The sequence below is a fragment of the Durio zibethinus genome, chromosome 22 (assembly GCF_047325235.1).
Source record: "Durio zibethinus cultivar Kanyao isolate XHJ-2024 chromosome 22, ASM4732523v1, whole genome shotgun sequence".
Classification (NCBI taxonomy): Eukaryota; Viridiplantae; Streptophyta; class Magnoliopsida; order Malvales; family Malvaceae; genus Durio; species Durio zibethinus.
In genome coordinates, this window is record NC_143183.1 from 888,697 (window position 1) to 912,875 (window position 24,179).

Sequence of the window (24,179 nt, forward strand, 5' to 3'; positions counted from 1 at the left end):
ACATTGGACTAGTCTCTAAAATCTTGAGGTAACTCAAAAACATAGTCATTAGAACTGATTCCTTTAAAAATTTTTGAGGTCCAACACCCCTCAAATGTAATTTCTTGACAGTGCTTCTAGGAAATCTTTCTGGACGGATATAATCCACAACCATTTCACCTTCTCTGAAATCTGCATGTCTTGAATGTAAATCTGCCCTTTGTTTGTAGCTTTCATTGCTAAATATAAATTCCAACGAACTTCATCAAGTTGGGAAGTGTGGAATTGTTGGACAATGCATGCTACATCTGCCTTCAAACTTGGCCAATAAAATCTGTCCTCCACCTTTGCTATAGTTTTGTCACATAAAAAATGTCCTGCAATGTCACTAGAATGTAAGTCCAATACAACCTCATCTCTTGAAATAGATGAAGTATTTGGAAGACAGAAGCGAGTATCTTTGAATGGGTGACTATCATGAATGGAATAGGATGGATTTTCACCTTGCTGTCCAGCCATTAATGCGGCATATATAATGCTGAAATCTTTGCATATTGAATGATCCCTCTTCAATTGCTCAAATCCAAATACTTGGACAGATATAGAATTGAAGATGTAGATCATTCTACTCAACTGCCTTTTTCTCTTTACTCTCTACTTAAAATTGCCTTTTGGATACCTTGGTTAACATATCTTTAATGGTTCAGTAATCTTAGTCTTTTCCTTCATATACTTCTTGTGGTCTTCATCAGACATAGACTTCTTCAAGACTACTTTCTTATTGTTGAACAGAAAATAATTAGTATTGGCTTTCCCTCTTGGTATACATCTCTGCCATATAACCATGGTCTACCAAGGAGAGTATAGGCACAATATCACACCAGATATAATCTTTATAGCTACCATAGAAATAGGAACGTGATTGGATGTGTTCCTGGAATGATAGTTTTGTCAACCGAAGTGATCTTGTAAGGCTGTGCGTGTGATTGTGCTTCAATTTGTAGACTATAGTAGCTTGTTAGATCACATTCATAGTAGTGCCACGTTCAATTATGTGCTTATAAAACCTGTCAATGCTCTTGACTAGAGTGTTTGAAGCCAATCTTCCTTTTCTTCCACCATTTTTGTTGCTAATAGTTGCCTTACCACTCAAACTCTTTAGGACATTGATAAAGTTAGTTTCATGTCGCCTTGATCATTGTCTTCATCATCTATGTATTCTCCAACTTCATGCTCAAATGTTTCACCTTCTTCTGGTTCAGCACTGCTTTTTTTTTTTAATTCCCAAGTGAAGATTCTTTCTTGGGCATTGGAAAACATATTTGACCTTGGTACCCACATCTAAAAACAATTAAAGCTCGTCCTTATTTGTTGGATCAGAAGCAGAGGTTCCTTTAGAATCAAGAGCTCAAGCTGTATTTGACTCTCTAGGTTTAAAACTGTGTGCAGTGTTGCAAGTTGGCTTAAAATGGTCATCCATGTTTGAAGGTTTTGGAGCTGCTGGATTCTCCCTGGCTTTAAAATTTGGGTGTCTAGTCAAGCGGATCTTCAACTTCTTCAAATTTTCAAAGCACGTAGGTAAATTTCCTCCAATTGGATCTCCATTTGAAGGCTTGCTACAGCAAGCTGTACTACTCTTACCTTTACTTGGTTTGTAATTATTAACTAGTGAAACTCCTGTGTTCTTCAAATGATCTAGCTCCTTGTCTAAGGAAACAAAAATAGCTTTTTGTATAAGTTCTGTTCATAATCAGTAGGACGAAAGTTCTCCATCTTCAACTTCATTTCATCCCACCAGTCTGTAGCCCTTTCTCCAGTTTTACGAACTTTTCTTCTACATTGTGCCACGATAGTCTTGTTGGTTCCTTCAATTTTGCCTTTGTGAAGCGAACCTTCATGTCATCTGGCATAGAATACCCGTCAAAATGATCTTACATGGATATAGATAAAAGCCAAGCAAGAAAGGATGTAGGGTTCAGCATTCCGAAAAAAGTTTGCAACTTCTATGTTAACTTTCTTGGTCATATCTCTAGTTAGCAAGGCATTAACTTGTTTCTAGTGCTGATATACCTTGATTTGTAGTAGCAAAACTGCCACTAACTTCGTTGAATCTTGTACCAGAGACTTCAGTTTGCTGATTGACTCTACATCAACTCCCTTCTTTCCTATACTCTTTCTAACAACTTCATCATCTCTTTGGGTTGATTATTGAAGTTGCAATTTCTGCATTTTTAGCTTCTTGTTTGCTGAATCTCATCTAATTTAGATGCTTCCTGATCTGAAGCACTCTGAGAACTCATGTCTGTATAAGTTCTTCCTTTTCTTAGTTGCATACAACGTTTGAGTAAGTAGTTGATCTTTCAAAATAAAAAATTTTGGCTCCGATACCAGATACAACGTAGCAAAGTAGCAAGTGAAATTAAGAGAATAATAACAGAAGAAACATTTTGAAATCAATTAGAAACTTTGGTGCAGCCACAACAATTATTTATTATTACCTAGTGCTGAAGTAATATAGCATATAATTTTTCATCTTGGAATATTCTTGAAGGTTTGGTAATACAAAGTAGTTTCTTGTTAAAAATATACCTAGATACTACCCTCTCAACAATAATAATAATAATAATAATAATAATAATACATAGCAGCCTAGTTAAGTTTCTTAGTTATTCTCATGCCAAATAAGAATTGGTTTCCTTCTTCTTAAAGGCTTATTGGATCCCTTATCACCTAGGCATGCCCCTAACTGCGGCAGGGTACTGAGCGGTTCTTAAGGTTATAAATTATACATTAATATTTATAAATTATTCGAATTTAATTAAAATAAAATTTAAATTTGATTCGATTATTATTAAATCGAGTTCGAGTAGTTCGACTTATCGATCGAGTGGAGTTCGAACATTTTGATACTTGATTCGAGTAGTTTACGAGTCAAATTTTTATATTTTAATATATTTTAATTAATAAAATATTTTTAACTCGAATTTAAACATAAATAATCAAATTTTTGACGAATATAAAAATTAAGTTTATTTTTATATATTAATCGATTCTAATTGAATAAATTTGAATAATTTAATTTTTATTTTAAATTAAATTTGAATTAAAAATAAAAAATTCAATTGAATTCAGATCGAATTTTAAATTTCGAATTTCAATCGAATTCGAATTCAAATTTAATATTATAATAATTCAAACTCAATTGATTAAATTCGGCCGCTAAGTTTTACAATGGCAAACTACATGGTCCTATTCCTAGCGGAGTCCTACACCCCGAGAGCTCAGAGGAAGGTGTAAGTTTTAACTGAATGTAACTAGATAATGAATACATAACAGAATCGTAATTAATTTGACTGTTGATATGGGGCTAATCTGTCAAGCCGAACAAGAACATAATACAAACATCCATGTCGAAACCTATGGGCAGATTCAGTTGGTAGTTTTCTGCTTTATGATTCTGGTTTTTTTCATTATTGTTTTGTTTAATATAACTGTAAATGGCCAAAGAATCCTTTCAGCTATGACTTTATCAGCAGCAGGTAGTGGAGCAGTGATAGTACCCTACAGAATTCTCATTGCTTTCTTTCGTTGTTAGTTGAAGTTATGCCTATGAGCCTGTCTGTCTTTCCCACCAAAGTTAAAAGTGGAAAAATAAAAGTTGGCATAGGTTTTCCTTGTTGTTTTGTGATATTATTACTATTAAATTGATTTCACATTTATAAAGTTAGTAATGGCCCCCGAGAAAGCATACCTGAAAGATTTTAAATGTCTATGAGGGAATCAGTGGTTGTGTTGGCCACCACCAAAAGATTAGTTTTAATACGAGTCTTAAAAGAATGATTGAAACGCCTCCTCTGCTGTGTTGTTGTTTTCATCCTTTTGTCAATGAATTTTGGACTGCTCTTACCAACCTTCTTCCACAGCCACAGGATGTCATCTGTTTATTACATTTATCACTCGGAATTTCATTTTTGGGGCCAACAAAATATGTTCTAAGGCAGGCCCTGCAATAATAATAATTTAAGATCCTGCCACCATATTTTTTTTAGAAGGTATAAATAAAAATTCCAATGTGTTGGTATTGGCACAGCCGATCACTGAGAAATAAACATGCAATTTGTAAAATTTAGTTGACAAGCAAAAAACCAACTACATCCAAGAAGGTTAATGAGAAACTGGGCACATAATCTCTTCCATGTCCATTATCACATGCCATGTCTGAATATGCCTCAATATATATAAATCTCGCATTTGCAAATAGTAACGGTATAATGATTTGGATTGAATTTAATTTAATTTTTTTAAATATTATATAATATTATAAAATTTTAAATTTTGAACTGAATCTAAATCAATTTGAATTTTATTATTTGAATTTTTATATATTATTTTAATATAAAATTTTAATATATTTAAATAAATTTTGATCTAAAATTATTATTTTTATTTTATAAAAATTTAAAATATATAAAAAATTAAAAAATATATATAATTCGATTTGATTTGATTCTATTTATTTATTTATTTTTGTTTTTTAACTCTCGATCCAAAATAGGGATTTACAGCAAGTTTTTTCAGATAGGAGTAATAATAGGGGACAGACTGATAAATTGAAACAACTTTATACTTATTACTATTTAAACAAATTATTCGTATTTCACTCATTAAAAAATATTTAATGAATATAAAAATCCCATTTGTTTCTTTTGGGCCTGATGACAAATACAGTGAGGCCCATCCTAAAGCTCACAAGTCAGTCAGAGCGGGTGCTCAAACCCCCCCCCCCTAAAACCCTAGACAACATTTCCGTACTCTACTCTCTGCTTCTCTCCCATGCTTCCTGGGTTTGGAATTGGATCTCCACGTCTTCAACTTTCAATGGCTTTCCTCTCCGTTTCCAAGTCATACCAACTGAATCCTTGGGTTTATCCCAGCATCTCAATCCCTTCTTATTTCTTCACGACAACCCACGATCCCAACACAGCTTCAGAACAGGTAAACAATGCGCCTTCTCAACAAGAAGAAAAAGTGGTCAACAACCAGAGAACCTCGCGAGGTAAGACTCGAAACCCAGAAAAAGTAGAGGATATTATTTGTAGAATGATGGAGAAACGGGCGTGGACCACCCGCTTACAGAATTCCATACGTGCTTTAGTCCCTGAATTTGATCACTCATTAGTTTATAATGTACTTCATGGTGCTAAGAACTCGGAACATGCCCTCCAGTTCTTCCGGTGGGTGGAACGGGCCGGATTGATCCACCATGACCGTGAAGCTCACATGAAGATCATTCAGATTTTGGGTCGAGCTTCCAAGCTCAATCATGCCAGATGCATAGTTCTAGACATGCCCAAAAAGGGCGTTGAATGGGATGAAGATTTCTTTGTTGTTTTGATTGATAGTTATGGGAAAGCTGGTATAGTTCAAGAGGCTGTGAAAATTTTCCTGAAAATTAAGGAGTTGGGTGTGGACAGGACTATCAAGTCTTATGATACTTTCTTTAAGGTTATATTACGACGTGGTCGATATATGATGGCCAAAAGGTATTTTAATAAGATGTTGAGTGAAGGGATAGAGCCCACTCGTCATACCTATAACATCATGCTCTGGGGTTTCTTTTTGTCTCTCAGACTTGACACTGCTAATCGGTTTTATGAGGATATGAAGACTAGGGGAATTTCACCTGATGTTGTGACATATAATACAATGATTAATGGATATTCTCGATTCAAGATGATGGAGGAGGCAGAGAAGTTGTTTGTAGAGATGAAGGGGAAGAACTTAGCACCTACAGCGATCAGTTATACTACCATGATAAAGGGGTATGTTGCAGTGGAGCAAGTTGACAATGGATTGAGATTGTTTGAAGAGATGAAGTCCTTTGGTATTAAACCTAATGCAACAACATATTCAACTTTGTTGCCAGGGCTGTGTGATGCGGGCAAAATGACTGAGGCTAAGACTATTTTGAAGGAGATGGTGGAGAGGTATATTGCACCGAAGGATAATTCGATTTTCATCAAGCTGTTAAATAGTCAGTGCAAATCTGGTGATTTGAATGCAGCTGCTGATGTGCTCAAGGCAATGATTCGATTGAGTATTCCTACAGAGGCTGGTCATTATGGTGTCTTGATTGAGAACTTTTGCAAGGCAAATGAGTTTGATCGGGCAATCAAGTTGCTGGATAAGCTTGTTGAGAAGGAAATTGTCTTGAGGCCTGAAAATTCTTTGGAAATGGAAGCTATTGCTTATAATCCAATGATTCAGCATCTATGCTACCATGGTCAGACAGGAAAAGCAGAAGTCTTTTTCCGGCAATTGATGAAGAAGGGTGTTTTGGATCCTATTGCATTTAATAATTTGATCCGAGGGCATGCAAAAGAAGGGAATCCTGATTTCGCTTTTGAAATTCTAAAGATTATGGGTAGGAGAGGGGTGCCCAAAGATGCAGATGCTTACAGGTTGCTTATTGAAAGCTACCTAAGGAAAGGCGAGCCTGCTGATGCTAAAACAGCTCTGGACAGTATGATTGAGGATGGGCATCTTCCTGAGTCTGGCATATTCAAGTCAGTGATGGAGAGTTTATTTGAAGATGGTAGGATTCAGACTGCAAGCAGAGTTATGAACAGCATGGTGGAGAAGGGAGTGAAGGAGCATATGGACTTGGTTGTTAAGATCTTGGAAGCTCTCCTAATGAGAGGCCATGTTGAAGAAGCCCTTGGACGAATTGAGCTACTGATGCAAAATGGGTGTGCACCCAATTTGGATAGCCTACTATCTATTCTTTCTGAGAAAGGGAAGACTATTGCTGCTCTCAAGTTGTTAGATTTTGGTTTAGAGAGAGACTGTAGCATAGACTTTTCAAGTTATGAGAAGGTGTTGGATGCTCTCTTAGCTACCGGAAAGACTCTCAATGCATATTCCATATTGTGTAAAATAATGGAGAAAGGAGGGATCACTAACTGGAGTAGCCTTGAGGACTTGATCAAGAGCCTTAACCAGGAGGGGAACACAAAGCAAGCAGATATACTCTCTAGAATGATGAAAGAAGGGGAGGCAGCTAGTGGAAAAAAGAAAGGGAAGAAGCAAGCGACTGTTGCTAGCTAATTTACCTTTTGTTTAGAAAAGTTTTGGATAGTTCTATTGTGACTCATTATCATTAGAATAAGTTCTGAAAAATGCCATGTAATCTTCATTTCAAATGCAGAGAGCTAACATTTTACATGGCTCAGAATCCCCCTAGATACTTTCTATGGGATTTCTTGTACCCTAGATTTTATAGGGTACCTTTTGAGCTTTAATTGTTTCAATTATTCTCACTCACTTGAGTCTTGTCGATGAAACATCAAGGAATTAAAATGATTAAGTAAAAGCTCTTCATTTTGTTTCTTTCAACTGCATTTTGAGAATCATGACTCGAGTTATTTATAATGCACAGCATCTGTTCTGTTACTGTTTTTTTTCCCCCTTCGTGTATTGAATAAATGATAATAATAATATTTAGGCGATTGCTCAGTGCAGTTGAGATGAGGACAGAGATGTTCAGCAAACGAGAAACCAACATTACATGTGTTTGCGAATTTATGCCAAAAAAAAAAAAAAAAACAATGCCACTCCTGCAGCTCCCGTGTCTAACGAGGACAGACGACAAACAGCAAACTGCTTGTATACAAAATTAAGAAAGAAATCCTTCTCCGAAAACTAAATTACCATTCCCAAACTCAGATAAAATTAAAGTTTAATCTTATTTTTAAATTCATAAGCCCAAGGCAAATGAAAGCAACAAATCTCCCATACACTACCAGTTGAGCAGGGTAAACATTAGCAAGTGTTGTCAAAAAGTGCAAGATTTTACGAGTTCATGCAAATTCACATTACAAACAAAACAAAAAATACTAAAGTCCAGCCGCTCTTCGGTCTCCTTCAGCAAGACAGAATATCATAGAGCACTTTTATTTCTTCTCCCGCACTCCGTTGGCCAAGTTTCCTGCATTTAGCACCATACATCATGAGCTTCTAAGTCAGGATCAAAGAAATGCAAACTGGGCAGAACCATGCACACAAGGCAGATGAAAGACATTTTTCTTTCTTTTTTTTCCTTTTTCCTTCTTTTTTACAGGCCAGACAGAGACAAAGAAAAGGGGTGTTGCCCCCCCCCCCCCCCCTTTCGGCCAATATATATATATATATATATATATAATAACACTGCATGGATACTCTGGGGAAACCTACCACTTTCAATGCATGGACACACAACTAAATGCATGTGTGTAACATAAAGAATTGTCCAAGAAGCATAGACTTGTGGCATTACTAATCCCCCTTCCTTTTGTATGATGTGCAGAGTAACTAAAACAAATGCAGTACCAAAACTTATCTTCTGGAGGACGGACTTGTTTGTAGTCTTCTCTCAAGCATGCTTATCATTCTTGTTAAAATTTGATATATGAACTACCATTAAAAAATTTATAAAAAAAGAAAAAAAAAATCACAAGAGTCAAACTGTTTAGTAACTATGGAATAGAATGTAGCATTAATCTTTAATTTAAGCAAGTCTGCAGAAACCATAATCACCTCCTACAAGTAAGGAATCGCATTTTCTGTCACATACACATAAGACATACAAAAAAAGGATGAAGTTGTAACATTTCAAAACAAAGGGTTGCCTTGTGGGTAGAAAGTAAGATTTCCTACAAAAATATATTCAATAGTAAGCTCCTGAGACAAAACCACCATTTCGACACACATTTGAAATGGACAAACAAATCAAAATCATTTCTAGAGTTGTTAATCTTGGCAGTAAACAAATCATTACAGGAATGAAGCTACTGTCCATATGAGACCAGAGGTGAGCTAGGGGGGGGGGGGGGGGGAGCATTCAATAACACTACTCCATAATCTTTGAACAAAATCAGCTATGAAATAACTCTTTGCACAAAAGTTAGATAATTCCTTTGCTTTTTAATTATTAGTTAGACTTTGGTTTTTCTATTTTTTACATTAAGACTTTAATTTTTACTCAATCTTGTATGTGTACAATTAATATATAAAGTTTGACATTTGAGTATTCTTGACTCATGGATAAGAATTTATACTTTGCTGCGCAATTTCATTATTGCTTATTATTGTACTTAAGTTTACTGTTATCATTAGTATTTTTACTTTCACTTTGACTCTATTCTTACGTGTGCTTTTATTTTTATCTCACTCTCAAGACAAGCTTTCGGTTGGAGACTAATTTACATTTTCGTTACCCATGTAATTATCTATGTACCTTTTAGTCTCTTGATGAATACATTTTGATGGAAAATATCTTCTTTTTTTTTTTTTTTTTTTTCTTTTGTGGATAAAGAAGGAATTACATTGAAAACCCCCAATGGCTAAAAAAACAGAAATTCAACTGAAAACCCTAATAAGTTGACATCTGATGAAATGAAGGACAAGGAAAGGAAAACCTGCGGGTGCATAAAGATAAAGCGAAAACATCAGTAAAAGGGAGAAATCGAAAGTACCAGTAGTGAAAAGATATCAATTAGAGGAAGCGGCAGAGATGTTTTCCAAGAGCTTTTTATCCCTTCTTTCCATGGCGACATCCCACATATCGTTTCCAATGTGCTTGGGCTGTTTCAGTTTAATAAGATAATTTCAGTCAAAACCCGATGAAGTAATCCAAATCTCCATTTTAAAAAAAAAAAAAGAAAAGAGAAAGAAAAGAGACCCGGCCATGATAAGCTTTGTGGATGTAACACTGAGCATTGCCCATAACGCAGAGCATTCCAGCTATGATTCCAAGGGGAAGAGCTGCTTCCAACCATATCCACGCCATTCTTTCTGCTCTCTCGCTGGCTTTTCTTCAGTTGAACCAAAAATGAAAGAAAAGGCACCTCAAAAAAAGAAGTACACAGTTTTTAGGGCATTAGCCCAACCATTATTAAATGGGCCGTCCAACTTTTTTTTTGGTGGCTCTTTAACTGCTACAACTCCTCACACTCATTTAATGCAAAGCCCAAGGCCATTTCATTTCACGTGACTCACTCAAAATTATTATCAACTAAAAAGTAGGTTCTTCATTTTAATTTGCACCACTTTGTATTCTACTTCACTTTAAACCATACATATATTTTTTATTTTATTATTTAAACTCACAACTAAAATTAAATATAATAATATGTATATTTATATTATATAAAATATCAATAATTTATATGTTTATATCATATTTTATATAAAAATTACTTATTATAATTTATGTTAATAAAAAATATAAAATACATTTAAGGTTTTATTAAATTTATATATAATTTATATTTATATTTTTTATGTCGTATTATCATATTTTAAATTATCATATTTAAAATAAAAAAAATTAGACAATAATAAACATATTTAAAAAAAAAGAAGAAGAGCAACATATCGTATGTATAAGGTTGATAACGGATTGAATCGGGATGAGTTTTTGTTCGTTTCGAACTAAATTCGATTTTGTATCTATCAAACTCGAATTCGACTCGATTGTTTTTAATTTTTTCATATCTAATCCGACATTGTATAACTCATATTCGATCTGATTTGATTTGAATTAATAAAATATTATTTTTTTAAATATAAATATTTAAATATATAATTATATAAATATATATAAATAAAAAATTAAATAATTAATTAAAAATTAATTTTTATATAAATATCAAATTAGATTGAATTAAATTTATTTAAAATCTGAATATGATCTTATCGAAAACTTAATTTAAAAATAAAAAATTAATTTTAAAATATCGAATCACATCAAATCGAGAAAATAAATTGTGTTAACGACCTTTATTGTCAAAAAAGGGGTCAACGGCAAATACGTTAAAATATCCAAACAAATTGCGACAGACGGAAGAGAAAAAGCTACTAAAAAGGTCTAAAAGAAATGGCAAACCAAAAAGTTAACAACAAGACGTAAAAGGAAATTTCCTTTCTTTAAGTTAGAGACCAATTTTTCAACGACGTCGTTGAGTTCTTTTTTTTTTTTTTTAAAGGAATGCAAGGGGGAGCGTTGGGCGGTGGCCACCTAATCTCACAGTCCAGCTAAAACTGCGTTGGCAAACATCATTATCACTCGCCATTGGCCTCTTGCTTATGTGGGGTCTCCTTTCTCCTCTCAATGGCAATGCTAATCTGATTCTCTGCATGTTTGACGCGTGTCATTTGATGTGCAGGGCTTCACTGCATTCCTGCACACACCCAAATTTCTCCCAAATCAGCCACCACACCCACCCTCTCACCTCTCAGCAGTCAGCAGTAAGTAGTAAGCCAGTGAAAAAGCTCTCTTTCGTACCTTCTTCCTATTCCTACTCTTGGTCTTGGCTTGGGCTTGCCCAATGCCCACTGTGATATTTGTTTGTTATTTTTGCAGAAAAAAGTAATAAACTTTTTGCTGCCAATCTTAAAAGTAAAAAGATCCACTTGTTGTTTCACTGTCTCAAATCTTTACTGCACTATTAGTAATTTTTTTAATTTCATTTTATTATTTTTCCAAGGCTTTTATTTCGTTTGTTTTTGCAGCACCCACTTCTGTTACTGTGACTTTGAGAGGAAGGATTAAGGAAGGGACAAAGGGTGAAATACTTAGAAAGGGAATTAGTGGGAAAAGAAGGGGAAATATCAGTAAATTAATAAAGATTTTGCCTTTCTGCAAATTTCACAGAGAGCTGTCGATCCCTTTTATTTTATTTTACTTTTCTTTTGTAAGCTTTTATTGATGGTGTGTTGTGTTTCTCCTTTTTTTCTTCTGCAACAGCCACAACTAAAACCCCTTTCTTTTCTTTAACCAAAAATTCTATTATTTTGTTTCTTGTAAGAATTGGATCCTCAAAGGCCAAAGCCATGTCAGGTCTGTATAATCCCAACTTCTCCCCTGCCAGAGCTGCTTCTCCACAGATTAGAAGCACCCCAGACGTTGACAGGTACACCCTCACTTCTCAAATCCATCTATTCAACCGTATTAATAATATAAAAAAAAGCTTCACTCTTGCTTATGTTCCTTAATTTTAATTTTAATTTTTTTTATTTTTCTTTTGGGGTTTAACGATTTTTGATCTATGTGGGATTTTGGGTTCTTTTTCTTTTCCTCAGTCCGTATTTACAAGAGCTGTTGGCAGAGCATCAAAAGCTTGGACCTTTCGTGCAAGTCCTTCCGATATGTAACCGACTGTTAAACCAAGGTTACTTATTTACTCCTTCACTCTTGGATCTAGGTTTTTTCGGGGTTTTTTGTTCTGCTTTTTAATTACCCATGTTAGATCAGTCTGATTGAGAGTAGTGATGAGATATTCAAGTGTGTTTCCTTTTTCTAATACCTACTCTCTTTGATTGTGATGGTCTTGGCCTGATCATGTATTTAACCCAATGTTTGTTAGTTAGAAATGTGTTCCAATGCTGAAACACAACTCCCATCACACCATTGTGTTTTGGATAGTGCCTCAACGCTGGAATTAGTTGTTTACAATTGTCACTTCGTGTGGATGCTTTAAATTGAATGGGCTTAAAATACTATCATCTTCAGCCGGCACACGTTTTTGAGTATCATGAACTCCAAGCCTCAGGTCTGCCTCGGTTATGTTGTGATCCTTTTCCCTTTTGATTCTAGTGCTATATATTTGTCCATTATGCATTTGAACAGAGTCTTAAGTTTCGGACTTAAAAAGCTTATTGCGTTTTGATTTTTACAAGAAAGTTTAACTATGGGAAGCTAGGGTAGAAAGAAAGTAGAATTGTAGGTAGAAAGAAAGTTAATGTAGGTGAAAGTGCATCAAAAGAGAAAAAAAAAAAAACACAAGACCAGTTGCTCTGCGAAATTTGAATTTCAGAAAAACTGCTGACATTTAATCTGAGTGGAAGAACGTTGAGCTCATTATATTGATTAGTTTGGACAAGAAATGATTTTCTGAAGTCTTTCACATCCCTTGTTTAGCAGCAAATAGAAGTTTATATATTTTTCTAGCTAGCTGACGTTCCCACAACCAAAATTGGCATTCTAAATGTATTTTTTTTCTTTTTTATTCATTTCGTATTGTACAATGCTTTAAAATTTTATTTTATTTTTTGGTCTTGCCTTGAAAAGGTTAATTAACAGAGATCTGTTTTATATTATTTTTGTTCAATGTTCTATCCATACATTACAAACTTGTCCTTTTATGTCTTTCTAATTTGATTTTGGATGCTATACTTCTTTCATGGATTGACATGTTTTCATAACTTCATCTGTTTCTCATATATGATGGTCTTCATATGCAGAGATATTTCGCGTGTCAGGAATGATGTCCAACCAAGGATTTGGTGACTTTGACCGGATGAGGCATAGAAGCCCCAGTCCCATGGCTTCTTCAAACCTTATGTCAAATGTTTCGGGGACAGGATTAGGTGGCTGGAATAGTCTTCCTCAAGAGGTAACTATTTTCAAAGTTTCATTTTAGCACCTTATTTTTGAATATATACACACACATGCGTATTATTCACATTTTTTTCTTGTTTGGTTAATTGAGTGCTTTTATGTGCACAATATTTGTGTCATGCCGACCTATAAGTTGACAATTTTGGTAAACTAAGTTAAAAGTTGTTTATACTTGTAATTCTTTGACATACGCTTTAAGATTATTTCTGGTAAACACCATTGTAATTTGAGTGTCTAAAACTTTGGAAAGGAGAATCATAACATGCTGATGTCTTGTTTTCTGTTGGCATCATAAAGATCACAAACAAACAATAAAGTTTGAAGTAGTTTCTCATGCTTTACTAGTATGACCAGCTTTAAAATCAGTTTACACTTATATTTGTGCTTCAAATTGCAGACCTTGTGAAAGGAATTATGATTTTAGTTTCCTGCTACTTTCATTTATACTTTATCTGGCACATTATATGTAACATTCCTCTATTCAGGAAATAGACAACAAAATACTTGCCAAGTGACCCATTTCAATATGTATCGGAGTCTGCATAGTCATATATGTTAATGTGAATACTACTTTTCTGTTGTAAAACTGTGGCTTTTGATTCTGGTAGCTAAGTTCAATTCAGTAAATAAGAAAAAGCAAAATGGCCAAATTGTCACTAAATGAAAGCATTCCTGCCAAATGGTGAACATCTGAATTTCATATTAATCGTCCTTGCATCTGGTTGATGACTAAAACACAATGATTGTTTAATCTCCAATATTTTACTTAATGATGTACCCTCTGAAGTAACATAGATGAGAACCAAGTTTATTTCCTTTCCAAAATGCTATGGTTGCCAAATGGTAACTTTAATGTGCTTAAGTGCAGAAAGCTTTACTAAATATCATGGCTATCTATCAGTTCATATCTGGTTGCTAAGATGTATTCAACTTTTGTTCCTTCTTTTTTTCCCATTTCTTGTTTCTATTGGTTAACATTCTAAATCTATTTTGTCACATTTTAGTAACTATTCTTTAATGAAGTGTTGAAAAGGTATTCTCTTGGAAAGTCAAGGGAGTGTGCAAAAGGGTTATTTCATGCTAAAACTTGTTTTCATATGCTTGCTTCGCTGTTTTGTGGATTGAGCCTTCTGATTTTTTGTGCTAGTGTTGCTTTTTGTATTTTGACAGAGACTAAGTGGACCTCCTGGGATGACAATGGACTGGCAAGGTGCACCAGCAAGCCCTAGTTCATACACTGTGAAGAGGATTTTGCGTCTTGAAATTCCTGTTGATACATATCCAAATGTAAGCTTTACACAAAAAATGCTAATGCATTACATTAAAATTTGTTTATTGATTATGTTCTCATATTTCAATTGAATGAAACATACGATTTTGAGTATTGATGTTTAGACTCTGCTTTTCCTTTGTTGTTAGTTCAATTTTGTTGGGCGACTTCTAGGCCCTAGAGGCAATTCATTAAAGCGGGTAGAAGCTACTACTGGCTGCCGTGTATACATTAGAGGCAAAGGATCAATAAAGGATCCAGACAAGGTAAAGCTACAAAAGGTTTACTGTTGTTGTAAATGTCTGATACCTCTAGTTTCTGGAATATATCTCAATTGTGATTCAGCTGAAATTGGCAGGAAGATCAGATGCAATAAGTTTCTGGATGGCTGCATCGAAGCCCCCCTCCCCTTTTCTTTTATTTTCCTCATCATTTTCTTTTGACATAAAAATTGAATAGTTTTGGATAATAATTTCCCATCTTTTTCCACCTGAAGGAAGATAAGCTCAGAGGCAGACCTGGCTATGAGCACCTGAATGATCCACTCCACATCTTAATTGAGGCTGATTTACCTGCTAATATTGTTGATATAAGGCTTAGACAGGCACAGGAAATCATCGAGGAATTACTCAAACCTGTGGTATGTCCGGCAATCATGTTCTTCTCTTTTAGAAAGTTTTTTAGTCTTAGGTTGCTCTCCTATATGCTTCCAACTTGAAACTCCATTATTTGTCATAAAGTTACTGGCTTTTGCTAGTGCAAGCTCTTTCCTCTTTTAGAATCTTTGGTATCCTCACGATTTTGCTGCAGAACAATTTTCCTTCCCTTCTTTTATCAACTTGCAGGCATGATGGTGTTAAACTTTTAATGTTAATAAATAGTTTCATCTTGTATTTTCTGAACTTCATATCATCATACGTAGGATGAGTCGCAAGATTTTATCAAGAGGCAGCAGTTGCGTGAACTGGCAATGCTAAACTCGAATTTCAGAGAGGAGAGTCCTGGTCCAAGTGGTAGCGTTTCTCCTTTTAATTCCAGTGGAATGAAACGTCCCAAAACAGGACGCTGAGAGTTCAACCTTAAAGATGTTTCTACCCTGCTCCAGAATTCAAAGCCAAGTATACCATCTGATACATATCAGTTGAGCACAACTTGAAAAGATTAGGCTAACAGTTCTTGCTAGTGAGCTTTCTGGTGGGTTTTTCATTGTTAATTGTTTTGCGTTTCAAACAAGAGAAAAACAAAAAGTGAAAAAAAGGAAGAAAAACATAAAAAAAAAAAGAGAATTATATAGTTGGTTCTGGCAGTTTAGGCTTGGTGAGGTCAGTTTTCCTTTAAACTCAATACATTCATTGGATTTATTCTTGTGTTAGTGGCTATAAGGAGTGTGCAATATATATTTATATCTGTTCCAAGCAATAGGTCTGGTCAGGTCGGATCGAGTTTTGTAGGTGTGTCATTTTTGTTGTTCCTTTTGTAGTTTATATGAAGCATAGAAATGTAAGTTGGGTCTATATTCTTTCTTCGCATGGATGTTCATCTTCTCTCTTCAGTCACACTTGAATGTAGTTAGAAATGTCACTTGAGAGATTATTATGATTTATTGTGGACCATGCACAAGCAGCATTTGAACCTCCCTTGATGGCTGGATGAAGCCTTGAATTTGTATCTTTAAAGCTTTAATGAAGAAAATTTGTTTAATATTCTCAGGTTGTCATCTGTTGCTTTGCAGCCTTTGCACAATGCGGCATATGCCAAAAGAAAAAGGAAATTGGAAAGTAACATTGGATCCAACATTCTTCATATATTCCTTATCAAGTTGTTAAGATAAGCGACTCGCTTTTCGCTGATTCAGGATTTTAAGAAATCAAAGCATGGGGTTTGATTCATTAATTTTATATGCCAACTACAACTAGGGAAGAGAGTTTTGGATGGTGGCAGGGAGTAGGACTAGGATTACAATTCTGGATTTAGGAGCAGAAAACGTTAGTTTTCAGGTGAGCAAGTGAATGCCCAACTAAGGAAAAGAAACGAACATGGCTGACACTCCAATGCTCATGTGCTGCTGGCCTGAGAGCATTGCACTGCTTCTCTTCTCATCTCAGGAGTCCTTTACCCTCGGAAGACATGCCAGATCACCCAACCCTGTCCAAACAATGACATTCCAACTTAAACTTTGAACTCTTTTCTGGAGTCTAAATTAATATCACTAGCCAGTTTCGATCCTTGACAGTTTTTAAATGCAAAAACTATATATGTATTATTAGTATGGTAGAGTTATCATATAGGAGGACCGGCTGACCCGACCAGGCCATGCCATGCCATGCCATCAGTCCAGTTCCTATGTTGGATTCGATAAGTAAATAAGCAGCTAAGGGGATTACTGTTTTTTGAAATAATGTTGAGGCAAATAGAACAAAATCGACACAAAATGGAATTGAATTGTTGGATTACTGTTGAAGGGGATAGAAAGAATGAACTGACAGTCACCCATCTCTCTTCAGGGAGATAACGATAAAAATACCAAGGGAGTGAATAGGAAAGGTGGTTCTGGTAGGGAACTATAAGACGTCCAGTTTTGGGTAATGCCAAACTTTCGGCCTTACTTAGGGTTTTTTTTTTTTTTTGCCTCTTTTTTTTCTCACTCTCACTCTGTTATATTATTATTATTATAGTATAAATTCACTCTTCACCTAAGGTTTCCCTCTCCCCCACTCCTCTCTGCAAATACTATCATAGTCCCATTCCATCTCTTTAGGTACATTTCTCTCTCTCTCTCTCTCTCTCTCTGTTTTTTTTTTTTTTTTTTTTTCATCATCTAATTCTAATTTCCCAATTCATATATTCTGTTATGTTCTTTTTGCTTCAATAAAGATTCAATTTTTTTTCACCAAAAAAGAATTTCTCTCTTTTTTCCTCAAATGTAAAAATGAAAGACTCTGCCTGAATTGTATCTGGTGTGACTAACAAAGGTTTTGCTTTATGGATCTCTTTATTATTATTATTTTTTATCCTTCCTTTACGTAATATTTAGCTTATAGTTGTATTGATAAATAATAAAATTTTCTAACTCTTTGGAGAGTTGAGATTGCGGAATCAAATACGATCAAATCAGTCAATCGATCGATCGGATGGCGGCTATAGATCGGTATCGTTTCTCGATGCTGACGAGGCAATTCCCTAACATGAGTGATATCCGCCGTCTCAAATCACAATCGGCTGATGTTGTTTCATTCCCTCTAAATCAACCAATCCGTTTTCAGCCCTTCAAGATTTCCATTTCCAACCTAAACATTTCGTGCGCTGGAGGAGGCGATGGAAACAATGGGGTTGGTCGTACTGGAGGAGGTGGCGGAGGTGGTAGAGGAGATGACGATTCCAATTACACCGATAATTCATGGCAGGATTTTGGCGTTCTGGGTCTTTTCCTAAGCGGATGGAGAGACAGGGTTGCAGCAGATCCCCAGTTCCCATTCAAGGTTTTAATGGAAGAGTTGGTGGGAGTCAGTGCTTGTGTTCTTGGGGACATGGCTTCACGTCCTAATTTTGGTCTTAATGAGCTTGACTTCGTTTTCTCAACTCTAATTGTGGGTTCCATTTTGAATTTCACTCTTATGTATCTCTTAGCACCAACAGCCTCAGCTTCTTCATCGAGTCTCCCTGCTATATTTGCAAATTGTCCACAAAGTCATATGTTTGAACCAGGTGCTTATAGCTTCATGAACCGTTTTGGGACTTTTGTCTTCAAAGGGGCTGTGTTTGCAGCTGTTGGATTTGCTGCAGGCCTTGTTGGAACTGCAATCTCAAATGGGTTGATCAAGATGAGGAAGAAAATGGATCCCAGTTTTGAAACACCCAACAAACCTCCGCCTACCTTGTTGAATGCCTTCACCTGGGCTATTCACATGGGTGTTAGCAGCAATTTGAGGTACCAAACCTTGAATGGGGTTGAGTTTCTGTTGGCCAAGGGAGCTCCACCCTTGGTATTTAAGTCATCAGTGGTGGTTCTGAGATGTTTAAATAACATACTTGGAGGAATGTCATTTGTAATATTGGCAAGGATGACAGGGTCACAGAGTGTTGAAGAGAAGCCTGCAAAGGCCGAGGTTGGATCTGTTGCCGAGAGGGAGAAATTGGTGGATGGTGGTGACAAGTTGGAGACCAATCAGTCGACTTTTAAGTGATTTTCGCTTTTTTTTTTTTTTTTCTTCATTAGCTTAGCTGTTTTAGGCATTTTCCCTGCCTTTGTCCATAACTTGGATGTTGGATGTACTTGTAATAAGATCCAAGATGTACCGGGCTTGATGCGATATTTCATGGGTTGGTTGAGATAGCTCGCACACAGCTTGTTTTTCAGTTGCATTTTTCTACGTTATTTTCAAAGTTTCAAAGATGCTTACCTCAATGAGGTGGAGGTTATCATCTCAGTAATTTTTGTACAAAGTATCTTAAATGGAACACAAGTGCGAGAATCCATGAACAGTCTGACATGTACTCTGTCTCAATTTAAACATTCTTAAAATCTTAAATCAGAACTAAGATATCATATGAAACGAATATTCAGGAGAAGCCCAACAAGGAAATCCCGATCCCCCTTATGAGCATTAAAATTGTGTATAAAGATGAAAACTAGTTTATACTAGAAACCCTATCTTATCATGTGGAACTGTAAATCCTATTCCTATTTGAGGCCTTCCTTTACATCTTTTTCTTTCATGATTCTGTTCTACAAACAAAGCAGTAAACGCTAATGCAAAGGCCATATTCAAGCATTTGTTAAAGCAATATGGTGCTTGAGCGCATCATCTTATCTGACAGCCTCTGGAGCAGAATTGCAGTAAGGTGTGTGCAGGCAAACTAACCTGGTGCATGTTAAACATAAAGTAGCAAAACCAACTCCTACAGCAAGTCCGCAGCTGCTTTTTCGCATATCCAACCTTATTGCTCTTTGAACTATTCTAACAAAGCATGGGACCAAACCTCCACAGGCCAACACCATCACATGGTCCAGACCACTATAGTCAATACCTGCCAATATTGCTCCGATTGCCGATATTGGGCCTACAAAGCCAATGAGAGCAGCTGCTGCAAGAGAGCCATGCCAACTGTCAATAGCACCAAAGATGCAGCTGGCCACTGCTGCACCTCGAGGAAGCCCATGAAGGGAGACAGGAAGGACCATGTGCCGGCCAAGTCCATAAGCTTTTGGTGCAGCCACTCCTAGTGCAAGCCCCTCAGCCAGTGCATGGAAAGCCACTGTTCCACATGCTAAAAATGACTGAAGCGTAAGAACACTCACTGTAACTCCTGGTACTGATGGTAGATTATTTGAAGAAGCTCTTTTGTTACATAAAATTTTCAAAATACTAGAGCTTGAAACATGGACAAATGCAGCGCCTATCATAAGTAGTGACATAAGTGGGAAGAATCCCATCTTTGAATACACAAGTAGTTGTACTGGTCGCCAGGCTCCAAGGACGAAGGCAATGCCAGATGCAGCACCCATGAGAAGGGCATGCTGAAGGTGGAAAGCAAGAGCAAATGCAACAAGAACAAGCCCACCCAGTAAAGGACCAAGACCAAAAAGTAATGAAACAAAGAAGCCAGAAGCATCCTCAGAACTGGAAATTTGAAACAATATAATTTAGTTAATGAGAAGAGACAAAATGAAAACACAATAAAGCATTAAAAGTGTAGGACCAGCATTTAAGAACAGAAAAAGTAGATGCCAGATTGTATCAGGGGCAACAAACCCACATAGAAAGCCTAATACAAGCTATATCAGGCGTAATCCATCAGAATCAACTTACATAGTTATATCATGCACAGCTATGACCATGCAATCAGAGTTCTTCAAAATGCAATATATGCTCAAAAAGGATAAAAAGGCATAATATTTATTCAAACAAAAAAAAGAAATCATCTTTAATATAAAAAGGTTATAACAAAGAAACCCAAAGTAGTTGCATTTACTCATGCAATGATGTAATTATTGGCCATATTCTTCTCAACAAACTATGGTTCAATTAACTCACTTGTAGTCATGGCTGAAGTTCTGGAATAGAGTGCTAAGTGCTTCCATGAATGCTACTGAAAGCGTAGCTGCTGATGACACTGAAGTTGGCGAAGATTCCTATTGAAAGCGGGGGGGGGGGGGGGGGGGGGAAGACATCATGTCTCTAGAACAGAGAATAAATCTTAAGAAATTAAAACATGGACAAACAATATTAATCTCTTGCAATTTACAATTTGCTGTTCAAATAGAAGTTGTTTTAGCCTTTTAGGCTGTGCACAAGAGAGAAATTGAAGAAGATAGCAGTAGTAGTTATCCATTACCAAAGCTTGGGAAGTTCTTTATATTATGAAGTAACCTAGATTTGAAAAATTCCAATGAAGGTGGTCTTGATAGGAACAAAGCAAAATAGAACAAAAGGTCTTGAATGATTATTGCAGAAGAAAATCCATATTCTTGAAGATTCAAACATGAATTTCAAGTGCAATAAGTCCAGTCACCTTAAATGCATCAGGGAGAACCTCAGCAACGACCATCCAGATCATACATCCAGCGGCAAAACCAGTACAAAAGGGCAGGAATTTATTAAATGCATCAGCACATATAAAAGAAGGAACTGCTACAATGGGCTGCCAAAAATGTTTAAAAATAAATAAATAAAGATAAGGGAATAAACAACCATTTGAGGAAACTAAATTTACAGAAAAATTAGGCTCAAATAAGAACAAAAGTTTAATTGATTTTATTCTTTCTTTTGCCAATTCCAACAGATGACATCAAGATGCAGTCATTTACTACTGTAAAATCAATCAAGCATGCACTTGACAGTTTGTAAGATGGTTTGGAATTACGCAGAAAAAGAAGTGGTTCTTCACTCATTGTCCGTTGACAAAGGATCCTCCATTGAATATATTTAACAACTTTAACTAACATTTCTATTTCATCATTGCTTCTTTTACTTTTCTTTTTCAACCTGATCTTGGAAGTTCTAAGTTAGAACTATTTCTCGGATACAGACAGATATGCTAAAAGCCTGACAGACAGCATTAAACGATTAGATACCTGTGGTAAGGATGTAATTACACTCCATAGCATTGCATTCTGTGGAGAAACACCCCTTGAAGCAAGCACCATGCTCACAGCCAATCCCTCTGGTATGTTATGTACAGCTATGGCCAAAGTTACCAAAAGGCCTTGAGTAAAACCTTTTGAGCCAGCAAAGGAAACTCCAACACCAGAGCCCTCTCCAAATGAATGGAGGGTCATAATTCCAATGACAAGAACAACTTTAGTTGCATCTGCTCCTTTTATATCCAGCATACTTATGTCCCCATATCGTTCAAGAAACTGAAACCCAAAAACAATGTGAAAAATTATAAAATGTTAATATCACCTAAAATACAAAGAAATCATAAGAATACAAATTAAAAAAAGAGTATTGTATATGGCATGCAATATCAGCAGTCTTAAACTCTCTGCAAAAGCAATAATGATCCTCATCTGTGATAAGCTTTGAAAAAATGGAAACCTTTTTACATTTGCAAGATCCGAAGCAGAAATTTAATCTGCGTATGGTATATTTACAAAATGCATTGAAGGCAAGACAAGAATATTGGACCTTTATGAGAGCCTAGGTATATAATAATTCTATAATGGTGGTAGATCAAACCTAATAACTGATACGAGAGACAGTGATCACCTTCTTACAAAGCAAAATAAAAATGCCACCTGCTAAAATCCCAATTACAACCCAAGTTCCAGCACCATGTTCCTGCCCTTCCTGTATGAGATCAAAACTTGCAGCCAACATGACACCAGCAGCCATTCCATTGCATATCCCAGCCCACTGAGGATCAAGCTCCACAAAGAAAAATGGAACTGCACCTAAACCAGTTGCTGCAGCCATTGCTAATGTAAAAAGTGCAACTGTGGACACAGAAACTCTGTTGTAACTGCCCTTCCAGTCACCCATTGTTTTGTCGTCCTCCTCAAAACTTATCACCTTCTCTGTACCAGTGCCATCTATAACATTGTTCCCTACATTTTTGTGGGGAGCTCTTATCCTTTCTGAAATTTCGTTTTGACCATCTGCTGTAATGCATTCAAGGAAGACAATGAAGAAGAATAAAAGAAGGAGATGTTTGACTCTGAACTGCATTGAATTTATTTTTCCCACAAATCTATCACGGATAATGAAAGTTATTAATCAAATGGAATTCCCTCTGGCGTGAATCGAATCCAGAGAAGTCAGCAAAACGAAGCCAATCCTGCGGTATGTTTGGAAACGCACCTGAGCAATATAAGCTGTAATCAAACAGCACAAATTTGGTGAAAAGAACAAAGCTTTGTCAACCAAATGACTCAAACATGGCCTGGAACTGACACTGAGGCTTTAAGAATGAAAATGATTGGAAAAAAACTAGCAAAAGCAACTGTAATGAAAATCCTCCAGAGCTATAGTCTAATAAATTTGAGGCTAAAATGAAAATTAGATGATCATGAAGAAACAGTACATTGTCATCTGAAACAATCAACTCAGCAGACACTCCGCAAGATAAAAAAAAAAAAAAAAAAAAAAAAAAAACTGAACCCAAAACCCTAATTGATAAAATGAACAATCAAAGACAATAACATGAAGCAAGATCCTCAAGAATCCCCCAATTCAATGATAAAACTTTTTTTTTTTCTTTTTTGGTCACCAAAAGGATGAAACAATGAGCGAAACAAATTTAATGGCGGAAAACGAAAAACGCTGGAATTTGCAATCAAGGACAGAATTCAAAGTTTTTGATTTGGTAGATGGATTAAAGGAAACTTACCTGCAGGAGAAAAGCGCTTCCAAACAATTAAAGAAACGATCTTCAACGATTTATTTTTGTTTATTTGAATTTGTCACTGATCATAGGAAGAAGAGGCAATTAGGTTGCAAAAATGTATACCCTACGGATCACATAATAATCAATTTCATTATTTTCATAATTAATTGACGTTTACTTATAAGAAAATAAAAGACTTAGGTAATGTTGGGTTTCAAGAAGCAGAGTCAGTTTTTGTTTTTATTTTTTTAAAAAATGAAAAATATGAATAAAAAATTAAAAGTGAAAATCAATTGAAATATATTAAAAAAAATTATTATAAAAATAAGATATATATATTAATATTTTTTATGTTTTATAAATTATTATATCTAAATATTTTTTAATGTTATTAATTGATAAATAAATATTATATTTATAATTAAATGACATTAATAATAATATTTTGAATAATTTATTTATTTATTTTTATATTTTAAAAAATAATTTTTATTTTTTCAAACCAATCAAAGCGTTAAGTTTTTTTTTAAGGAAAAAACCACTGTCCGCACGTTGTTTTCCATTGACACCGAAAACCAACAGCATCAGCCAATAACATTATTGTATATAATATTTATCAATCCTTCGTATAAAAAATTACTCTGAGCCATCCAAAATTAAAAT

At 35.4% G+C, this 24,179-nt stretch overlaps 4 protein-coding genes and 1 pseudogene across 8 annotated transcripts; 3 read left to right on the forward strand and 2 right to left on the reverse strand.

Moving 5' to 3' along the window:
- Positions 1-4,750: 4,750 nt before the first annotated feature.
- Positions 4,751-7,374, forward strand: LOC111307594 (Tetratricopeptide repeat (TPR)-like superfamily protein). Its single transcript, XM_022905623.2, has one exon. It carries the CDS (start codon positions 4,813-4,815, stop codon positions 7,084-7,086), a length of 2,274 nt encoding a protein of 757 aa, XP_022761358.1. The 5' UTR covers positions 4,751-4,812; the 3' UTR covers positions 7,087-7,374.
- A 326-nt stretch (positions 7,375-7,700) lies between these two features.
- Positions 7,701-9,876, reverse strand: LOC111307595 (NADH dehydrogenase [ubiquinone] 1 alpha subcomplex subunit 1-like). Its single transcript, XM_022905624.2, has 3 exons — positions 9,698-9,876; positions 9,492-9,600; positions 7,701-7,966 (listed from the first exon to the last, which is right to left on the reverse strand). The coding sequence occupies exons 1-2, from the start codon at positions 9,803-9,805 to the stop codon at positions 9,508-9,510; spliced, it is 201 nt and encodes a 66-aa protein (XP_022761359.2). The 5' UTR covers positions 9,806-9,876; the 3' UTR covers positions 7,701-7,966; positions 9,492-9,507.
- A 1,363-nt stretch (positions 9,877-11,239) lies between these two features.
- On the forward strand, positions 11,240-16,390 carry LOC111307596 (KH domain-containing protein At2g38610). Of its 2 annotated transcripts, none has more exons than XM_022905626.2 (8): positions 11,240-11,416; positions 11,530-11,930; positions 12,100-12,188; positions 13,261-13,412; positions 14,588-14,704; positions 14,837-14,953; positions 15,184-15,327; positions 15,610-16,390. In XM_022905626.2, the coding sequence occupies exons 2-8, from the start codon at positions 11,851-11,853 to the stop codon at positions 15,754-15,756; spliced, it is 846 nt and encodes a 281-aa protein (XP_022761361.1). In that variant the 5' UTR covers positions 11,240-11,416; positions 11,530-11,850; the 3' UTR covers positions 15,757-16,390. The 2 variants fall into 2 exon arrangements, with proteins under 2 accessions (XP_022761361.1, XP_022761362.1); XM_022905627.2 differs by lacking the exon at positions 11,240-11,416 and having other exon boundaries at positions 11,588-11,711; positions 11,826-11,930.
- A 927-nt stretch (positions 16,391-17,317) lies between these two features.
- Positions 17,318-19,117, forward strand: LOC111307599 (protein RETICULATA-RELATED 3, chloroplastic pseudogene; annotated as a pseudogene). The gene is made up of 2 exons (XR_016332153.1): positions 17,318-17,445; positions 17,768-19,117. The product of XR_016332153.1 is annotated as a protein RETICULATA-RELATED 3, chloroplastic pseudogene (transcript).
- A 41-nt stretch (positions 19,118-19,158) lies between these two features.
- On the reverse strand, positions 19,159-23,669 carry LOC111307597 (putative zinc transporter At3g08650). Of its 3 annotated transcripts, none has more exons than XM_022905630.2 (6): positions 23,520-23,669; positions 22,400-22,990; positions 21,763-22,047; positions 21,201-21,329; positions 20,723-20,820; positions 19,159-20,308 (listed from the first exon to the last, which is right to left on the reverse strand). In XM_022905630.2, the coding sequence occupies exons 2-6, from the start codon at positions 22,856-22,858 to the stop codon at positions 19,495-19,497; spliced, it is 1,785 nt and encodes a 594-aa protein (XP_022761365.1). In that variant the 5' UTR covers positions 22,859-22,990; positions 23,520-23,669; the 3' UTR covers positions 19,159-19,494. The 3 variants fall into 3 exon arrangements, with proteins under 3 accessions (XP_022761365.1, XP_022761364.1, XP_089608138.1); XM_022905629.2 differs by having other exon boundaries at positions 22,400-23,004; XM_089752012.1 differs by lacking the exon at positions 21,201-21,329 and having other exon boundaries at positions 22,400-23,004.
- Positions 23,670-24,179: the final 510 nt, after the last annotated feature.